This window comes from Poecile atricapillus, chromosome 1 (assembly GCF_030490865.1).
Source record: "Poecile atricapillus isolate bPoeAtr1 chromosome 1, bPoeAtr1.hap1, whole genome shotgun sequence".
Classification (NCBI taxonomy): domain Eukaryota; kingdom Metazoa; phylum Chordata; class Aves; order Passeriformes; family Paridae; genus Poecile; species Poecile atricapillus.
Genome location: NC_081249.1, coordinates 82619473 through 82640835, shown reverse-complemented (window position 1 = coordinate 82640835; position 21363 = coordinate 82619473). Strand labels below are relative to the sequence as shown.

At 37.0% G+C, this 21363-nt stretch overlaps 1 protein-coding gene across 1 annotated transcript in view; it reads left to right on the top strand.

Annotated features, from left to right (window-relative positions):
• Nucleotides 1-21363, top strand: part of DLG2 (discs large MAGUK scaffold protein 2) — a 420316-nt gene that overhangs the window by 32337 nt on the left and 366616 nt on the right. Inside the window, exon 3 of the mRNA XM_058830779.1 lies at nucleotides 19641-19691. Within this exon, the coding sequence (XP_058686762.1) occupies nucleotides 19641-19691 (51 nt within the window). The remainder of the gene's footprint in view (nucleotides 1-19640; nucleotides 19692-21363) is intronic.

Sequence of the window (21363 nt, the reverse complement as noted above, 5' to 3'; positions counted from 1 at the left end):
TGCCTTCCACAAATCTGAGCACCATTTCTAAATCAACTTGTTGAAGAGATATGTCTCAAGAAAATTTTTGACATATTAGTTTTTAATTTCTGACTGTGATTTTTTAAGATACTTTTCATGACACACTAGTCATGATACTAGTACTTTTCACGATTAGCTAATGCTGTCCACTCACATTTTTGCAAAAAAAAAAAAGTGCTGCTAAAAAAACCTATATTTTTTTCTTAAATAATGGTAATTTTAATTGTATTTACCATAAAAAAAGTTAAGTAATCCATTTTATACCATGTAATAATTATTTTCAAAATTAAGCACTGGAATGAGCATGGATTTTCAAATGTTGCTGAATCAAAATGGGTTTTTTTTTCTGTAATTACTAGCCACTACTGATAACATAAATAAGGTCAGGCTATTTTTAGTGTTGTTGCATGCCAGACAGAGACTTCTCAAGATTTCATTAGGCTGTTGGCACAACTTGTGTCATCGTTTCATTTTATGGGATGTACCCTCAACGCATTTCCAATTCATTAATCTCTGCCATCTTCCTCCAGAAATTCCTGAGTGTTTTTGCGAGATGCCCCTCACAGTGATGGTCAGAATCCACAAAGCATGTTCACACGTTATCTCTGCACTGGTCCACCTGAAAGAAATCTCCTTTTTACAGTTGATGCGCAACTGGTAAACTGAGTGATTTGTCTCATTAACACTCTAGTGAGTTAAAATCACATAATTAAACATTTTGCAACTGTTGACATTCTTCAAACCATTCAACTCAATAGTTTGGGGGGAAAAAAAAATCATCCTTTGTGGGACTGGTTATCATCAGTATGCTTTTCATAGGTGAGATAAAAGAAAAGGCCTTATTATATTATAGTGCATGTTATTCCTTATAATTTGGGCCTGCAGCAAATAACAGAAGAAACAGTTAATTAAGTTTTTTTTCTAGGTTCAGTGGTTTGAAAACTTTGGCTTGCCAAGCTTTGGACGTGGGAATAAATTTGATAGGAAGCTTCGATGGTACAAAACGAATTATTCTGTGACATTTTAAGCACAATTAAACATTTGTGGGAGTTTGTTTGTTCTCTATTCTTTGGCTGTAAATTTTAGATCTCTTTGTATAATGAGAAGCATTAATTTAATAACATATGAATCATCTCATTTTCTCTCTTGCACGGAATAGGTCTTATTTCTTTTTCCATTTCCAAAAAGCTGCATAGTTCAGTTAAAAGTAGCTGTAAGGCTGTCTTTGCTGCATCACTTCTAGAAATTGAAGGGGGCCTTTCTATTTATCTTATGATGGAATTTTCTTTTCTTTTCATCTTAACAAAAATATTTAGAACAGTTCACTCAGGTACTGTGAACTTCTCAGGTACTTGTTCCCTTGCTCCCCCATCTTGTCACAGCAATAAGATCTAAGCAATATGTACTTTATTCTCCTTTCAGTCAAAATTAATTCCTCATATTTCTTCAGTTTCACATTGTTCTTTCAAATTATTATTTTTTATTATTACTATTTTATTATGAGTTATTTTATTATTGCTTTGGTTTACTAACTATATTGCCTATGCTGAGTTCTGTGAAAATACATTTAAGACATGCCCTGAAGAAGTAATTTTCAAATTATGTAGGTTATGTTTTCATGAACTGTAATCAGTCTTTGTATTGTTTTACACTTGCCTGAGTGTGGCCACAGAAAGAGCTGTGCAGCTGGTTTTGTGCATTCCAGCTTAGGGACTCTCTGAGCTCAGCCCTTCCTGGAGCAGGGCAGTGCCCTGTGACACCTCCTGCTCAGGGAAGTGTGGGGGCCAGGATGATGCCAAAATGGGGAGTTTAGGAAAACTTCCAGCTTTCCTCTCTGCCATTCAGCTAGTGCACCTAGCTATAGCACATTAGGAGACAAATAAAAGCTTAAGCAAAGGCTAAAAAGAAAAATAAATTCTTCCTGTTCTGATGTTGTGGGTGGAATCAGGCACTTCACTCTCAAGTGAGAAGAAACTATATTTTATTGATATAAGAGAAGTTCAGTGGTAAACACAGCAGTTTAAGAATTAAAGAATTAATGGCCAGGTATACTTGAGCATTTACTGCACACAGAACAGTCAGACAAAATTTTGGGGGATCTTCCCATTGAGCCGAGTTTCAGAAAGGATCCCATTGTGTTCCAGACTTCCTTTCATGGGGGAGTATAGGGGCATCTGGATCCAGACTTAGTTTCAGCCTTGGCTAATGGTTGATGTCTAAAGGATTATATATTCACAATCACTTAGGTTGGAAAAGGCCTCTGAGATCATCAAGTCCAACCTTTGAACAAACCAAAATGTCAACTAGACCATGGCACCAAGTGCCACATCCAGTCTTTTCCTAAACACCTCCAGGGACAGTGACTCAACCACCCCCCTGGGCAGCCCATTCCAATGTTTAATCATCCTTTCCGAAAGATTGCCAAGTTTGTGTGCTTATTCATAATTCACTTACCAGCCATCTGATGTAATAAGGAGTCTCGTAACCTTGAGAGGCATTCCTGCTCAAGGGGAAATTCTGGCGTTCAGCCCACTGCCATGCAGGAGAGCTCAGCAGGCCTTGGGCTGTCTACTCTTCATGGAGTAAGTTGATAGAGCCATAGTCATATTTGCCTACTGACTACAGATCTGGTTTCTTCCAAATTTGCCTTGAGTTGGACATGGGCCGGCATCCTGGTTAGCTGGGTGTATTGCCCAAATCTTGTTATCTGTCTCCCCCCCAGTCCAGCTGGAACCAGATTCATCAGTCAGGACCTGAGACATCCATGACTGACCACCACTTAGGGTTATTATTTGAGCAGGAGTTATTATGAAATATAAAAGGCAGGTTGGGGATGGGAGCACATTGCCACACCCGACTGTAAAAAGATGAGGAAAATTTGTGAATTGCTGAACACAGTCAGTGCTCTAAAGGCTTTTATTGGATAATAGGAATGTAGGTGCATTCTAGACCTATATGAGTAAATTGGAGGGGATAGGTGGCTTTATATATTTTTTCAGTAGAGCATGTCTTTATGTAATTAATGTTAAATGTCATATATGACTGAGCTGGTTTTGGCTGGGGTAGAGTTAACTTTCTTCACAGTGGCTGGTATGAGGCTGTTTTGGATTTGTGCACAGGGTTGCTAATATAGGGGTGATTTTGTTATTGCTGGGCAGGGCTCACACAGAGCCAAGGCCTTTTCTGCTTCTCGTGCTGCCACACTGGTGAGAGAGTGGGGGGTGCATGGGAGGCTGGGAGGAGGCACAGCCAGGACAGGGGACCCCAACTGCCCAGAGGGATGTTCCAGACAGTGTGACACCATGCTCAGTGTATCAAGTGGAGGGAAGAATGAGGAAGGGATGGACATTCAGAGTAATGGCATGAGTCTTCCCAACTCACATTTTCGTGGGATGGGGCCCTGCTCTCCTGGAGATAGCTGAACACCTGCCCAACCATGGGAAGTGGTAAATTTACTCCTTGTTTTGCTCTGCTTGTCTGTGTGGCTTTTGCTTTCCCTATCAAACTGTCTTCATCTCAACCCACAAGTTTTCTACCGTTGACCGTTCCGATTCTTTCCCGCATCCTGCTGGTAGGGGAGTGAGCAATTGTGTGGTGCTTGGCTGCTGGCTGGGTTTAAACCACCACTATGATGGTGGACTATGGATGAGAAGCAAATATTTGAGTACAATGGTTGGTCTAAAATGATAGGATCTGAATTTTTACAAAAATAGGAATCTCATGGAGTTTGGGGGTTTTTTTCGATATTATATTGAAATATATAAAAATGCCATCATGTAGGTGTATATATATATTTTCCATTGACTTCTCAGAATAAATTTATTGCTTCTTTCTTAATTAGTTTGATCATAATCTTGAAAGTGAGATTACACACCTTATTATCTCTAATGACGTACGTTTTTCCAGATTGTTAACCTGCAGTTTTGTTTATTATTTATACTCATCTTTCAGCCTGTCATTAATGTGCATTACAATGGAAAAGCTAAAGCTGGTAGAGCTCTGTGCTAGTCTTTAAAAGCTGCATTGGCATTGCTTGTCTGTTTTGGCCCTTGAATTGCATCACAGCAGTGTTTTTTGCCCTGGCAAACACTGCTGTATTCTGCATGTCATTGTTTCTGCAGAGGGATAGGACTTTTTTATTTTGTAACAGCAATATTGACAGGCTTGATCTAAGTAATGTTTATAAAATATTTTGTAATCATTAGTGGAAAAGGTTCTACAGAATACAAAACTAATGAACTAATACAAAACAGCTGTCCTTAAACATGCAAAAATAGAAAGGTGTTCATCCTGCTGTCTGATGACCTAAAAGGATTTTAGTGTGACAGCATACAATCTATTGAAAACCCAAAGCAAAGGTCTTATTATACAGAATGGAACTTAAGATCTATTTTGCCTTTATTTCATACCCACTGTTTTTCTACCTGAAAATAAATTTATTTCAAACCTTTTCTTTTAAAATATACTGTTTTAAAAAGAAACATCTTTTAAAGAAGGGCTAAAGTGATTCTGAAGCAAAAATGTGATTTTTTTTCTTGTGTTTTGCTTTTAAATACAGAATGTATTTTTAATATTTAAGCCTTATCAAAGACATAATTTTTAATTAAGGGGGAAAAAAAGCTTTACTTTCAAGTAAAACAACTTCCTTATTTTAGGGGATTTATGTTATTTTCTGTAAGAATAAAATCTACATTGCCTATTTGAATGCTATGTATCATAATACATAAAAAATCAAAAAGCCTTCATTGTGTCTGGATGTAGGTAGAATTGTCAACAACATCCTGTCAATCCAACAAGTAAATGCATCCCTTGGTCACGTATCTAATTATTCCTTCACACTTCTATTCTCTGAAATTATAATACTGTCCATTTTCAATTGCCTGTGAATAACATTGGACTTCAGTTTCAGTCAAGAAGGTCTTTCTGTGGATGTTTGAAATGTTGCAATTAGCAGACTGGGAGAGGGGAGCTTATTGAGCTGTAGAGATCACATCCTCCACTCGTTTATGTTCCTCGGCTTCAGGTGGACACAGCACAGAGAGTGTGTAATGCTTCATGCTTTTTGGATTTGGCATACTTGGCGTGCAAGTACTTCAGCATTTCAGTCCAGATCATGGATGTGCATTTATCAGTCTTAGTTCTAACACTCAAGTTTGTGAAGCAGGCTTTTTGACAAACTACACATGCCAACAGGTTTTTAGATATTCAGTACCAGGTCCTTTGGGTGACAATGTAAGAGACCCCTTGAAATAGGTACAGTGCTTTGCTTTTGCAAAGTCTGTTCTTGCTGGGTCACCCTTACCCTTATCACTCTTACCCTTGTTGCCTCTGCTGGGGCAAGCCAGCCAGGCATTGCACTGTCAGGTATTTTCATCACTCTGAGAAAAATCACATATACAATATACATATGGGGGTGTGTGGGTGTGTACATACTCCTCCTCTAAACCCAGCTATACTTAATTTTTAATTTGCCTGTGATGTTGGCACGTGCTGCAGAATGCAGGGTTTTCTTGTTAAAGTTGTTTGAAGCACTTGGAGATGTGAGGCAGCCTTGAATTACGTGGACCAACCTGACCTAAATTAAATGTCATTTGAATTTGGTTTTTTAGTTTTTCCTTTTGTGTAATTCTTTATATATTATGCTACCACAGCTAACCTTACTGGATATTGTAGCAGCAGGCTAAAGTCAGTTGGGTTGGTAGGTTTGCAGGGATCCAGTGGCTAACACAACCAAATATGCTTTTATAACACAATTCATGGTCTTAAAACCATCAAACACATTGTCTTTTGCAAAAGGTACTTGATTAGAATATATATATACATATATGTGTATATATATATATATATATGTACATAAGTGTGTATAAAATTAAGAACCATGGCAGGGAGATCAGAACTGGATGATCTTTGAAGTTGCTTCCAACCCAAACCATTCTTTGATTCTAGAAGCTGATAAAGCTCTGCAAGTACACAAGGCTATTTTTCCGTAGCAATAGCTTTGAGTTACTTTGTCATGAAGTTAAAATTCTGAAATTATTTGGGAAACAGCATAAAGAGTGCAAGTGAGTAACTACAATTTTTAAATTTTTTTTTTTGGTGATTCAAGACAATGGGACTTGTATTGGCCAGTATTCACTGTATTGAATGGTATTCACAGTATTCATTGAAAGGTGTGAAAAAAAATGGAAGAGCTAGCATAGATGTCATCATCTTATTGTTTGAAATTATACAAAAGGAGGAAAGCTTTCCTTTTTCATAAGACTTCATTTTGGAGGATTTCAGATTAATTGCTGTCAGAGACAGATGTGTTCCTTTGACCTTGGATAATCTAAGAAGTAGAGAAAGTAGCTACTCAGTACTGAAGAGAAAGCTTGTTTTGATGAAAAGTGGAAAAGGGAAATCTTGCTTTCATGTCTTATTGGACATACAATGGTTTGATTTAAAATGTTTTTTTATCACTCATTTAAGATGAGGTATGTCTGAAACCTACTTTACAAGAACTTTTCTTTGTAATTTTAAGTCTTTACTTTTTTATGTCTAGAATTGTTGAATATTTTGCTTTGCAAACTACCTGTTAAAGTTCAGACAAGGCAAGGTTTTTATCTTGGCAACACATAATGCAACATCAGTAGTAACAATGGATAGAAAATATTTCCTCCTCTTGTGATGTTTTAGGTCTTGCTCTTAACATTATTCACTGTGTTTTTCATAGAAGCATTTTTTCCTGTTATTTATGATAACTTGCGAAAATTTTAGGATACCTAGAGTGTGTTCTCACTTGTTCCCTACAGCAATATAAAAATATCTCAGTGGAACGCCATTCTCTTTCAATAAAGTGGCAAAATAGCCATTTAAATGCTCTTATTTTTCCCCATTGCTAGCCATGGATTAGCTGATCCATGCTGTAAAACTAACACAGCTTCAGCACAGTTTCATCAAATATTCTAAAGTTTCCACTGTTGCAAATTTTGAGTGCAGACATTTTGGGAATAGTTATTTCTATAGTTATTTCTAATCCACATTTGACACAATAAAAGCTTATGCTACTTTTAATGCAGTGATCTGGTCAATCAGACTTGATAGTAAATTACATTTTAAATCAGTGTTTAGATTACGTAGCACAGAGTAGGAAACCCAAGTATGCCACAGATAATATCTGTTTTCCTGATCTTAGAAACTGCAGCCCACATAATGTTCTGTAGAAGATTGGCTTAGTTTGGAGGTAATAGAAAATAAAGATTCCTACATGAAATAAATTTCCACTCTCTTAGTAAAGAAAAATAATAACGGAAGTGCATTTCTTTTGTATCTTACATTAACATATTCAATCAGTTGTTGAGTAATTTGTGCCTGTGAAATTTTCTGCATAAAGATGACAACAGTTTAAAATTCTGGATTCCTTTTAGTCATAAATTATTTGTGCTGAGTGTGTTATGTTTTATGTTTGCTAGCCAGAAACATTTTACTGAATATTGGCAAGCGTGATTGTTTTGTTCTTTGTACAGCTTAAGTGAGCATTAGCGTGGTCATAACAAAATCAATCTTTTGGACATCAATCAAGTCTGATGTCCAAATTCAGGACTTAGACTTTGAAAAGTCTAAGAGTCTAGACAAAGGTGGTGGAAAGGTAAGCATATCACACTGTGAGTTTATCTTGAAACTATTGAGCTATACTAATTTTTCAAACAATGTGCACAGTGCAAGGTTGATTAATCACATTTCCCTGTAGTCTTCCTCTTTAGTAGAAGCAGATATATGATATCTTGGTAGGGCTCTTTCTTATTCTAGAAATAGTAAAAGTCTTCATCTGTCCATATGACCTCCTGGTCTTTCCCCAGGGGAGAAGTATAATTTGCAGCTGGTGCTCTCAATACTGTTTAATTTCTTTTTAGAAGCATTGTGTATTAGTTTGAAGTTGGTGTGTAAGCTAAGTCAGAGAAGTGCTCTTCTTTCATTCTCCAAGAATTTGAATTTCATGCAGAAGGACGCAAATATATTCTAGTTTGTGAAACTTTTTTCTGTATATCTTGAAATTGTTGAAAAATGTTCATCTCTCTTTCAAAATAAGGACCAATCTCCAGGAGCCATCCTCATGTCTCAGGGAGACTGATCTTATTAATAAGACAGGTTGGTCACAACTGGGCATCCCTGTTTCAGTCATGTCTCAGTGAACTTTGTCTCTATATGCAGATCTACTGAAAGAAAATAAATTATACTTCACTTTCTTACCAGTTCTTTAATTCCACATATTTTTGATTTTTGGCTGTAGCTAAAATCAAGTGTGTTTATATTTTGTAGAAATTCCCCTGCTTTACTAAAGTTAAAGCTTTAATATTGTATAACATCCACCATCATTTATACTTTGAGCACGGTTTCTTATTTCCGGATCTTTTTCTATCCATTTTTCCCTGCTTTTTCTTGGTGAAGAATGATTGAAGAGGATTGTAAGAATAGCTTTTCCTGTCACATTCATCTTTCTGCTTGGGTGAAAATAGGAGATACACAGCAACAAATATGAGTCTGCAAAGAATTTTTTTCTCGCTTTAGCACTGCATCGAGTTGTAGTCCATATAACAGAAAAATGCTGTGTTTGCAGTACGCATGCATGAATTATTGCAAGATGAAAGGGGTTTCTAAATTGGGTAGCCTGATGGAAGCAAGGCTGTTGGGACTGTGTGCCACAGTGCTCAGCCGGTAGCAAGGTTTGGCCCTGTATTCCCAGTAAGTGACATGGACATACAGAAGGCATTCAGGTGGAGACACGTCAGAGCAGAGCAGCACAGCAGTCAGTGCCCACACAAACAAAAGTGGCCTCCTCGTGTCCCCATTTGTAAGCATATATTCATGTGTGGGGTGTGAAAACTGCCAGGAGATGGATTTGGGTACTTGGTCAGCTCAGGAGTGCAGGCTCCAGCTGCCCGCACCTGATGCTGCACCCCCTGTCCAGCTGCTGGTACAGACTCCTTTGCACAAACCAAGGTAAACACACCCTGTGGGACTCTGATTCCTCCTACAGCTGAGCTCAGACACACAGTCCATCCAGTGCCTGGCTCTGGATGCTTGCCCTTACTCCTGCACAGTAAAACACACACACCAAAATGTGTCTCAGTCAACCCCTGGAACCTAAAGTATCATGGGCAGTTGCCCTGGATCCCTCTCCCTTTCAGTAGCCAACTTCTTCCCTTGTCTTACAGTTCTACAAACACACCCCAGCTTTCTCACTGCTTCACCTCCTCCCCAGCTGGCCCAGCTTGGTGCTTGCTGGCAGTCACCTACTGCTTGTAGGCACCTCCTGCACTCCAGCTGCTGGTACCACAGACCACTAGACACACACACAGAACACAGAGCTCCTTACCCAAGAAAATAGGTAAAATTTAAGAGAAGACATGACAGAAGATGTTCAGCATGCACAGGGCTCAGACAGGGAAATAAAATGACCAGCCTGTCTACATGTGACTGGCCCCCTTTATCCACTTACTCCTCTGTTTTCTTTTACTTCTTCCTCTCTGCTTCTAAACCACTGCTATCCTTCCTTTTATTCCTCACCTAAAAATCTCCTAAGTCTTGTTGCAATGCCAAGGTGCTCATTCCCTGAATCCTGCAGGTGTCCCAGCCCCACAGACTGCAGTCTCTGGGGGAGTGATGCCCTCCCCCAGGCTGCAGTGTGCTCCCCAGCTGACCCCCAGTGCCGGGTGTCATCAGAGCCAGGGGCTGAGGCTTCCCTGGAAGGGTCTCCAACAGGGTATCCCCACCTGCCCATGTGCCTCCCTGCTCATGGATGTGTGTGTCTGCACCTTTGATTGGCTGATGACTCTTGTGATGAACCCAGGATGAAACAGAAAAAAATTTAATCCTAAAGTAACTTTTCAGTGGAGCAGACATGCTGGAGCATGTACAGTGTAGTGATGGCAAGTAAAATGTCTGGTTAGTGGCCTTGTGCATATTGGAGCATTTGATGTCCAGGAGAAGATTTGTACACAAATTTAACTATGATGGCTAATGGCCACTAACTTCCTTACATATTGTTAAGATAAGAACCAGAATACTTTCCCCACTTCTGCTGCCAAATACTTTAGCGTTGATGTGGAAATGACAGGTTTCATTATGTCAGGAAACCTATGGAGAATGTAATAAAGATACTTCATATAACTGGTAAAATATGCTCTACTACTGGAAAGAGATGATGAAATACTTGACATTTTAAAGTAATATTACATGACATTAAACATTTTCAGAGTACTTCTGTGTTGCAGTTGTGCATTTTAGTGTGGTAAAAATATTTTTAGATTATTTCTTGTACCGTAGGTCTTTTCATCACTGCTTACTTAAAGTAAGAGAGCACTGTGACCTTTTTGTGCTTGTTTTAAAGAGGATTATGTGTCAGCATTTTTCTCAAGCTTTATTTTGGCTTTCCTCAGTTCTTTAGTAAAGCTTCTCTGATCTCTGCTGTTATACATTAATAGGTAATCTTGATTTATTTTGTTAAAAAAAAAATGGTGCAATGCATAGAAATTACTTTCAGAGTAACTTTCAAGTTCAAGATTCATTATTGAATGAAATTAGATTGATTGAAGGTGGATGAAAGTGGTGTTTTCTTCTCTCCTTAGATTCAAGTTGAAAAAATTTTTGTGAAAAACTCAAATTCTCTCAAACTGATGCAAACCAGTTTTTCCTACCAAGAAAGCATGAGAAGTATTTGGAATAGTTTGCTGTATATTGGATAGGCTTAGATTGGGACTGATGATGATCAGTCAGGCTGCATTAGCTTCTTCTCAGGGTTTACACTGTAAATCCCTATGAACAACAGTTACAGCAATTTTCTTTCCTTGAGCCTGTGAGGAGGAGCAGAAAAACACTGATTTTGTCTCAGCCATTCAAAAAGTTTTTGTGTTTTTTTTTTGGTTTTTTTTTTTTTTCTGCAGCAAAATTAATTGGGTATGAGAGAGCTGTTCTGCTGTGCTTTCAGTTGCAGAGTACAGAAGACTGTGGCTCCCTTCCCATACGTACACTGAAGAGCCTTCCAAGATTTTAAAAGAAATAGCAAATCCTTCTACTGCTATAAAAATGCTTGTAAAACAACTGAGTCATGCATAAAAATCTTGTCCTGTGGAATCCATATTGGTTTATAAATTTACGTGCACTTTATGTGTGTGAATATTCCTTATTACTCATTTTTACTATTGATGCAGTCATTTTCTTCACTTTCTCAGGGCTGCTTCCTCCTGTAGGTGTGAGTACATCCACAGATGAGTAACTGCAGCTTCAGTTACACAAGCACAAGCTCAGTGACACCAGTGGGATTGCACCAGTGCTATTGACAGTAGTTTAGCCTTCCCCAAAAGAATTCATTGATTATGATTTTTGTTTTCATAGACAATGGGGTGAGAGAGCAATGAAAGGAGTATTAACTCTCAAAGCTAAACAGGGGTACTGGTAGACAATTTTAGGCACAAAAAGGTGAGTCAGAGTATGTTCCCATTGAGAAAATTGTGAGATGAGATTATGTTGGTTGTATATTTATTTATTTATTGAGGAATTGTGGTACACCTATTATGCTTATTACATCTATTTCATTATATAATGGCTCTATAAACATGTCCTGGATACCAAAGAATGACATTAATTAGTGCTGTTCTTTCCTTGCCTAAAATTTTGCCAGTTAGTATGCTATTGAATTTTTCCCTAAAACTGTGAAACATTTATTACTCATGTTTAAATGAATAAAACTTAACCCACATATAATAATTTCTGCCTTTTAAACACTCTTACAGTTACCAACCTTTAAAATCAAATTATGCAAATTAAACATTATTAAAATTACCTTTTAAGTCCCAATTTACAAGTAGTTCATAATCTTTGTTGATGAAATAAGGTCAGTCAAGCAACAGCTATTTTCCATTTTTATGTATCTTGTGTATAGAATGATAGGATACACCAGAAAAACAATTTCTAGAAATGTCTGAACTGTTCAGATTTTTTGAAAGGGTTGATGGATTTTCTTCTAAATCTGAAATAGAGCAGAGATAGAAGAACCTAACAAACTGAGTGTTTATAACTCATATATTATCATGTCAGCAATGGCAGAAGCAAAGAAGAAAATAAGAGGCAAAGTGATTGTGAACTTCTGAAGCTGTATAGTAAATGACCTGAATTGTACAAGAAAGAATATGATTTTGTGGGAAGAAATTGCTGCATCCAGTTCTCTGAAATGCAATGTTTCAAATTTTTGCACTGATATACGTTCTAATTTTAAGATACAAAAAATGAAGAATTTTTGTAGAATCAGAACTGTTTGGAAGGGACCTTAAAGATCACCTAGTTCCAAGCACCCTGACATTTTTGTAAGAAATAAATTTTTTAGGATGCTAATCCTGGGAGTCCAAATTTTGCCCGTATAATCAGTGGGCAAGCAGGTTCTTAAACAATCCCATCCAAAGACTGAGACACATGGCATAAATCACACCTCTTGATTCCTTTCTCCAGTACCTGTAAAAAAACCCCCAAAATCTAGATCACTTCTTCTCTTGGATATCTTCCCTTTAGATAGGTAATATGATGGTATATGAATTTCTTTTAGCATAACAGAGAAGGTTGTAAGTACCAAAGCTGAACTGTGCACTCTTCTTCTTTTGCTGGTACTTATTTTGTACAAGCTGGAAGTGCTAGCCTAAACAGAATTTAGACATAGATGTAATTTTATTTCCATTTGCTATGAACCCCACTTGAAATCATGATCTCTGTTTTATCTGCTCCTGCATTAGGCTTATAAAACCAGGAAGTTTGTGTTGAGTCTGCATTAGCTGTATCAAGTGCTTACACTTAAAATAATGCTTCCATCAGAAGCATCAGAATATGGACAAAACAAAGAAGAGGTGAAAGAAAAACTGATGGCTCATTGTAAACATCATAAAATAGTAAAAATACCTTGGAGAAGGGCATCGAATTTTATTTTTTTTTTCATTCTGTAGAAAGTGTCAGCTCTGTGGTGAAAAAACAGCTAAAAAGTAAATCTAAATTGTTACTGAATAGCAGAAAAGATTATGAGAAGTGAGAGCATTGAGTAGGGGAAACCAGAAAAGAATCCCTTATTTTGACAAGGTCTTCAAACTATGGTCAAGCAGGTGAAGCATTAGTGAAAAGAATCTAGGAAGATGGAGTGTATGAGTGGCTTCATAGGAGTCGTGGGAGAAGATTATGTTTAAAGTTTAGTTGGAAAAGATGATAAGGTAGAAAACTAATAATGAATAATGCTTTGGATGAAGTGGGATTAGATAAAGCAAGTTTAAATTGATACATGTGTGTATGTGCATCTGTGTGTGAGAGGAAAACAGAACAATCTGGGAGGTAATAAGAAGGAAGAAAAAAAACCTGAAAAGAATGAAAATCAAAAAGCAGTGGAGGCTGACTTGGAGATATGAGAAGCTGTGATTATAGCTGGGGGATTGTGATTCACAATAGACAAGAAAACATGACTGTTCTGAACAAGGTCTGAGAAATGGGGTAGAGTAAAATAAAATTGCAATTTGGGAATCAACCAGAGAAGAGTGACAATGGTTACTTGCTAGATGGGTGTTTTTTCCCTTGGAATGAAAACAAGAAAAGCCAGGATAACAGTAAGGAAGGCCCAAAGAGGAAAGGGTGAGTATCAAGACAATCATTGGAGAAGATAACATGAATAAAAATTAGGTCCTGAAGGATATCAGAGACATCTAAAAAGGAAAGAATGAGTGAATATAGCACCCTTTGAGCAGGGTACAAGTTAATCATGACTGCAGATCTTTTGAGTTGTTGACCAAGAGCTTCTTTGGATTTGGCATCTTGGAGCACTTCTAATTATGTGTCGAGGGTAACATCTTCCCTAAAGGATGTACAGGGACTGGTGGTCAAGTGCTCCCTGGGCATTTCTGGAAAGATTCACAAAGTTCTATTCCTGATAAAAATATAAACTTCTTTGAAAACCCTATGAATTTTTACTCTTCATTCTTCACACCACAACATATTACATATTACAATCGTATTACATGGAAGTTTTAGGTTATGGTAAATTTTGATTCAAAAACTTAACATATTCTCCTTGTTTCCTAAAGGAAGCACTGGTGAAAAGAAGGTAACAGGCTTAGTTATGCACCGTAATTAAAAATAGATGTGGGATATCTCACATAAATAGTCTGTAAAATGCACTCACTGAGATATCTAATACTAGCACAAAAAGCTTTCTGGCAGCCTTTTTTATGACAGTTTGAAAATGCAAAGTCATCACGTTTGAAATTGGAGAAATCAGGAGAGTGTTTTCTATATGTTTATATGCAGTAAGGGAGGAAACTTCTAATGATTTTGGAAAGCAATATCAAAAGAACATCAGCAGCTTTCCTTTGACAATTAATAAAGAACCCAAATCTGGAGTTGTCAAAAGGCTAAATAAGGATCACTCTAAAGCTTTTGTGACAAAACAGAAATTGTGAAAGGCTATTTAATACTTGTTAGATAGCCAAATGGACTTGCTGTTTCTGAAATGTAAGGTAACATAGTCTAGTATAAGATGTCCCTTCCCTTGGCAGTGGGTTTGAAAATAGGTATCTTTAAGGTCCCTTCCAACCCAAACCATTCTATGATCCTCTGAGTCTATGACCATCTTAATTACACAGCCAACTGGAAATTTCTAAATTAGTATAGTAATTTATATACTGAAGTTAGTATACTACAAGAATTTGGCAATCTTGTAGTCTGCTGAGGTTTGGGTGATGAGACAAGTGGTGAAACCATGCAGGCAAAGGAATAAATTTTGCATGTCGAATGAAAATTAGTATCAGGGTAGCTATCTTCCTATGCATATGATAACAGAAGAAGCAGTCTTCTTTCTTGCAGTTGTCTGAAAAACAATACACAATTACATATTGTTAAAATGAGTTTTGCTTGTAATAAACATCTACAGTTGTAGTTTTTAGGCAAAACAATCTCTTCTTGAACGTAAGACATAGCATAAAAAAGAGCTCAAATAGCCATTTTTATTAGAAAAGATAGGTCCAGGCATTTTGAAGTATTGCCGTTGTATAAAATGAATGTTTTGAATCTGTTGCCGTTATCATAATGCAGTTCTACCATTAAAATTCACATGATGAAAAATATATATCTTACTAAGTGGATGCAGTTGCAGTAGGGTAGAAGTATAGCAAGAAAAAATTATGCAATGTTTACTTTTTGAGTGTAAACAAGTCCATCAAATCAAATAATTGCAGAAGTAAAATATCTTAAAAAAGTGTTAATAAAGTGGCAGAGCATGTGGCAGAAAATGAAAACCCAAAAGAATGTTTGTCTCAAAGATTTCAGGAATCTAGCATAATCTGTAGAGCTGATTTTTAGTAAGGGACTGCTTCAACTGCTTATGTCACCCTTAAACTGCCATAAAGTAGAGAAACTTCTGGGAAAGTAAGAGTCTTCTCATAAAGCAACAAACAAACCTGAGTTTGTCAGGTCCTTACTTTGGCATTCTGTCTGCTGGGCTTTATTTCAGATTTTTCACAAAATTGTGTATAAAAACCTCTCTTTACATGTTTGTTATTTCTCACTCTCCTGAAAGTAAGTTTCACTGAAGATGAGTAGTGCTTTCTTTTTAGAAAGATAAGTGAACTTCAATAGGAATGAGAGCTTTGCCAGGAAAACTTTCTTGAATGGTGGAGTCTAGACAGTTACCTTACTTTAGATCTCTCTCTTTCTTGAACTCATTTTCTTATAAAATGTTTTGGAGAGTTCTCTAGAATAACAGGTGCAGCCTAAATGAAAGGCAACTGTTACCTTGTCTTTGCAAGAGTATCCTTTAAACATCAGGTTAATTGAAGTTTGGTAACCTGTTCTAGAAGGGCTGTGCATTTGTCACCCTCTGAATCATGAACATACCTGGGGTCAGGAGGCAGAGACCTTCCTGCCTTGCAGGTGTGTGTTGGCCATGCAGCAGAGACTCTCAAAATTATCTAAAGATTTCATGTGCATCTGCTGCCATGTAGCACTTTTTCATTTTGTCCTGTTCAATAGCATCTTTTTTCTTCTGCCAGAAATACAAGTTCCTGGATGAAACACATGTTGATTCCAGCCCCTGTGTCCTGAAGAAGGGATGCAGTTGGTTGTGTCCTCGCATGGACCTCATCTTGTGTCTCCCTTGCCCGCTCCAGCTGCAGTTCTGTGGCCCCTTACTGTCACAGGTGCTGTTGAGCATCTTTCTCAGAAGAGTGCACATTGGTGTCCCAAATCAGAGACAGAAGCCAAGAGCGGTGTTTCTTGGCTTTTGGAGAAGAGGAAAGTTTGAGTTGTTCCTTGTGGATATCCTGACTGGTTGGGCTTGTGGGAGTAGGTGCTGGATATCATGCCGGGCATGTGCTGCCAGTTACAGGTGCAGACAAGCCCAAAAAAGCAATTGAAAAAGCTGCTAAACCAGAAATCCAGCCTTTCAGTGGTGCATAATTAGGAAAGACATATGGCATCCCTTAAGCAGAAATTTCTTACCAGTCTATAGCCAGGAGACATGCAGAGAAAACAGATTTAAGGCAAGTGCTCACCTAACTTCACACATCGTTTTTAGACTGTTTGTACACAGTGAAAGGAAACCTCCGGGCACAATTCATCTCACCTACCTGAGATTTCTAGCGGAAGATGAAATTAATTAAGACCTTCACGTGCCTGTTCTTACTCACTTGAGTATAAAGTTAGATCACCACTTCACATTTTAGCAGTGTAAATGTAAATTTTACTTCAGATTAAAGATATCTGTCAGGACAAGCTTGCAGTCCTGGAAGCTGAAAAATAATTTTTCCCAAACAGCTAGAAAATGCTGATGATTTCTTTGATTGTGGAGAATACTGAATGAAAATGTTTCTAATTTTTAATAATTATCTAAAGTCATGGTGGCTGTAGTAAATTTTGCTTTCTGTTCTTCTGCATTCTGATATAAAAACAGGATTAGAAAAGTCATGCAAAGAGAGATTCAAGAGTAGGTTGCCACTATTTGCAAGAAATGGAAGTTGCAGGTTCAGACAGCTTGTTTAGGTGCTTTGACAGGCCAGAGACTGTCAAGTTAAAATGTACAAAAACAGAGGGTATGTCCATATGCTGCTAAATGAGAGCACCAACAAGCCAGTTCCAATGCTGGAGCCATGATTCTCTTCATGCTTAACTGTTGGCTCACTCCTTGGCTATTTGCTTCCAGCAGGCTCCAGACAGAAACAGCCCTAAGCACTGAGACTTGGCTGAAAACTGACTATAATTTAGCAGTGTAGGTGCAGCCAGAGAGTCTAAGTATGAAGTAAAATGGTGCTAGCAATGAGTGGTACTGCATGAAGAATCATTCCACCTGCTTCAGGTGGGTACAGTGTCTTATTAGATTCTTTACGAAATAACTGCATTGGTTTGCCGAGCAACCAGCAAAACAAACAGGGCAGTGAATGGCCAATGCAGACATGTATGTTTAAATAACAAAAGGAGCTGGATCAAGATCAGCTTTTTAATTCATATCACCCCTGCTGCTATGGAGCCTGATAATGGATCTCTGCTGCAATTAATTTCTATTTGAATGGAAGGCATTTTCAGAATCGCCACTGTGGATGATAATAGAAACCCCTCAGATGGTCATAAGCAAGATACCGTTTGTGTGCAAATACAAATTGAGTATTCAGCTTGTGTTTTCTCCTTTCATCTTTCCGCAGAGGTTGCTCACTACTCATATCCCTCTTTTTCCCATTTTGCTGCACTAATGAGTTTTTAATGCAAAGGAAAAGCGATTATAAGCAGTGAAGCAAAGACAGCTTTATAGAGCAAGACTGAGGAATTGAAGACATAGATCAGAGCTATCCACCAACCTAAGATGAAAGAGAAGTTCACGAAAACAGAGACATATAGATAGCTTTGATTTCATTATCATTAGACAAGAAAGGACAAAAAATGGAATAGCTATAAAGATCTTCATACCTAGTAAGTTGCCTATATCAATAAAGGAGTCTATGCAGAAAGCATTAAAGTGATAACATAGGACAGGAAGATATCCTGTAGTAATATTTTTTCGTTCATCTCTGGTGTTAGTGTAATGTGATGTGATTACTCAGTCGTAATGAACTAAAAACCCCAAATATTATGCACATATTAAATACTGTATTCATTGATGCTGTGTTTTCATGCAATTGTTAAGCATGAGTTGTTTGGACTTTTCTCTCTCTTCACTTTTCAACACAGATTCTGGAGATTGTATTTCTATTACTGATTTCATGGTTTATCAGATCTTTAATTGTAAACAAATTAAATAGTTGGTGGCTTTTAGAGGAAGCTTTTGTTTGGCAGATACATGTACCTTGTTAAAATATTCACAAGAGAAGTACCTAATTACATTTGAAAGGTGCTTGACTAGATAAAGAATGATTTATGTACAGTGTTTTATGATTGCAGTTAGGAATCTAATACAGAAAATTAGCAGTTGGGAGTGGGGAGGAGTGATAAATGTGCTTGTTTTGAGAAATAACAAATTTGTTCCTCCAGGATGAAGTCAATCCCAATGCTTTCCTTCAGTTTAGGTCTTGAAAAATATTTTCTTTCATTAAGTAAAACACTAAAGCAAAGCTGTTTTCCAGGGCATCACAAAAACAAAAATAGCATAATTAATGTAGTTTTCTTCTTTTTTTTTTTTTTTTTTAATTAAATTAATCAATGCTTTCTGGCCAAGTCAAAAAATTGCTGACTAGTTGTATAGAAGTGATGCTTTGAAATTCTTCTGAGATTTTAATGATATATATATTTTCATTCCTCTGTAGTTTACTTGCAATATAGTGAGTCTTTGTAACTTTATCAGATGCTCTACTCTGCCCATTCATAAGAAATGAGAAAAGGAAGAAAGGTATGTTAAGTGAGTTGCCTGGAGGGTCAAAAAAAATCTGTGTCAGACTGGAACAAGGTTTTGGAATCCTGTTTAAATCAGTGTCATCTCTTCAGCTGATAGATTTCTTGTCCAGCACAATCCATTTTGGTGCTCTACATTTTGTAGCTTAATTTATTTTGACACTGGGACTCAGCATAGGAATTACATTAACATTCTGTGCCTTTTTGCCATTCAGCTGTCTCTTGCAAAGGTCCTCTGTCATATTCTTGCCCTAGGTTAATACAGTAAACAAGATGTATTTTAGTGTATGTATCAGTGAGTGATCTTCACATAATACTGTGAATTTCCTGTCTGTTTTTTTATTGCAGTGTAAATTGGAGCTTGTAAGACAATGCATACATAATTTTTCTTCCATGTTGAGAATATGAGGAGCAGGTCTTCTGTTTTGACTTGAAACTATTATCTTGGAAATTATTTAAACATTGGCACAAAGTCTACAGACACACTCTGTCAAATACCTGTCTTGTTATGTTGGTGATTTATATAGACATTACATACTGAACTTTTGCTGTTTTCGGTTTATAGGCTTGACTAAGCACCCCCAAGACAAAGGAGAGTTAATTAGTCTATACTTTAGAACTCCTCACTTACATGCTGAAAAGTGTGCTTTGGTAAACTGATGATACTGGAATAGATGTACAGTATGCCCATGAAGTTACCTTCATAAATGTGGATTTAAGGAATTTTCTGATTTTATTTTCTTTAGGTCAATGGAACAGAAATTGAATATGAATTTGAAGAAATTACTTTGGAAAGGGTAAGTATAATTTATTCTCTTCTATAGGAAAAATATATTCTGTATTAAAAATAATGCAATTAATTATGAAATTAAAAGTGGTTAATAATAAAATTGTTTATATTTTGAATAAATGTATTGACTGTTTATTCTAAACTATAAAAATGTGAGCAATACAACAGATAAGTCTTCCATGCTATTAAGAAGTTTCAGGTTTAGCTACTTGCATTCAAAATGCTTTCTTCCCCATAACTCTGTCAGTGCTCAATTGAGTGTTTGGTTATTGTGAAGAGCCCATATGACTTGATAACTCCCTTCTTAGCTTTTCAACTGGAAATGTGGAACGTTTTCTCTTTAAAAATCTTTGGTTTCCTGGCACATGTGCATGAGAGAGGACATGTAGTTTATACTATAAAAGAAAAATTTCAAAAGGCTTTTTAAGTGGCTACATAAAAAGCAGTAGACCATATGTATACATAAAAGATATGCTTACTCAAAGGCTGAATTACCTGAGCTGTAATCAGGGCTTGCAGTGAAGGCTTTGTTAATAATGTAACACCAAAACCAAAGTGAAATGTGCTGTGCCATGTCTCCCTGGATTTGGTGGGTTTTTTCCTTGCATTTTGGCTACATAGCTGTTGTCTTACAGTGCTGACATTGTTTGACACAGATCAAGGCCATATGGGCCATGCAGGGTGTGAGAAAGAAAGTCTAAGCTTTGCAATAAGCTTACAAAGGTTTCTAAGGGATGCAAGAATGTCATTGCTGAATTTCTTTAGTGTTCTGTCAACATTTTGGGAATATGAAGTTTCTTCATCTTAAAGCACAGTTCAGCTTCTTTCTACATAAAAGGATTGAATGGAAGGCCAGATTTATCAAGATGTGGTTGATGCTGTGTGAACAAATACCTGTAAGGTAGCAAATTACCATTAAATTAGTTACTTAAATGATATAATTCACTGCACTTTTTTTGCATGTTATATTTTTAATTGTCCAGGATAATTAATTCCATAACCATTAAACTTAAAGGGATACAAGTTTATGTTCTCATTGATTTGCTCTCTCAGGCAAAATATGAAAGAGCAATATATCTTTTTATCATAGCCATCTTCATAACAGATAACATTTAAGGTTACAGGCACTTCTCATCTACTGTCTCCCAACTTACTTGTGCATCACTAGTTATTCATTGGACTGGAGTTTCCAAAGGTCACTGAGCAGAAAACAGAACAAATGCCTCCTGGGTGATATTTTGAAAAGCACTTTATTTTTAACAGAGGTGTAAGTTATCAGTGTATGTACTGCAGAACGAATGTGATTTGCACCTCCTGTACCCGTCAGGTGCGGATAATTGGTTATTCACAGTGCAGCGTAATATCAGTTAAAGGCTGAACAACAACAGCAAAAAGAGATAGAGATCTTAATGGACAATGTTTCAGTTGTTTTCTTGATGATGCTGGATCTGAGGCTTCTGATTACTACTGCTTGAAATGATCTGTCACATGTATCAGTGTTTTGTCTCAAAGGCAGGGTACTGTGTCTGCTGGTTTTTGTGTGAGATATAAAACACAAGTGATTGCCTTTAAATAGCTGTCATTTATGTCAGACTAAAAGCGTTTTCAGAAAAAAAGACATTCTCCATGTTGATTACCCATTTTCTTCCACAAAACTGCTTTTAGAAATTAGAGAGAAA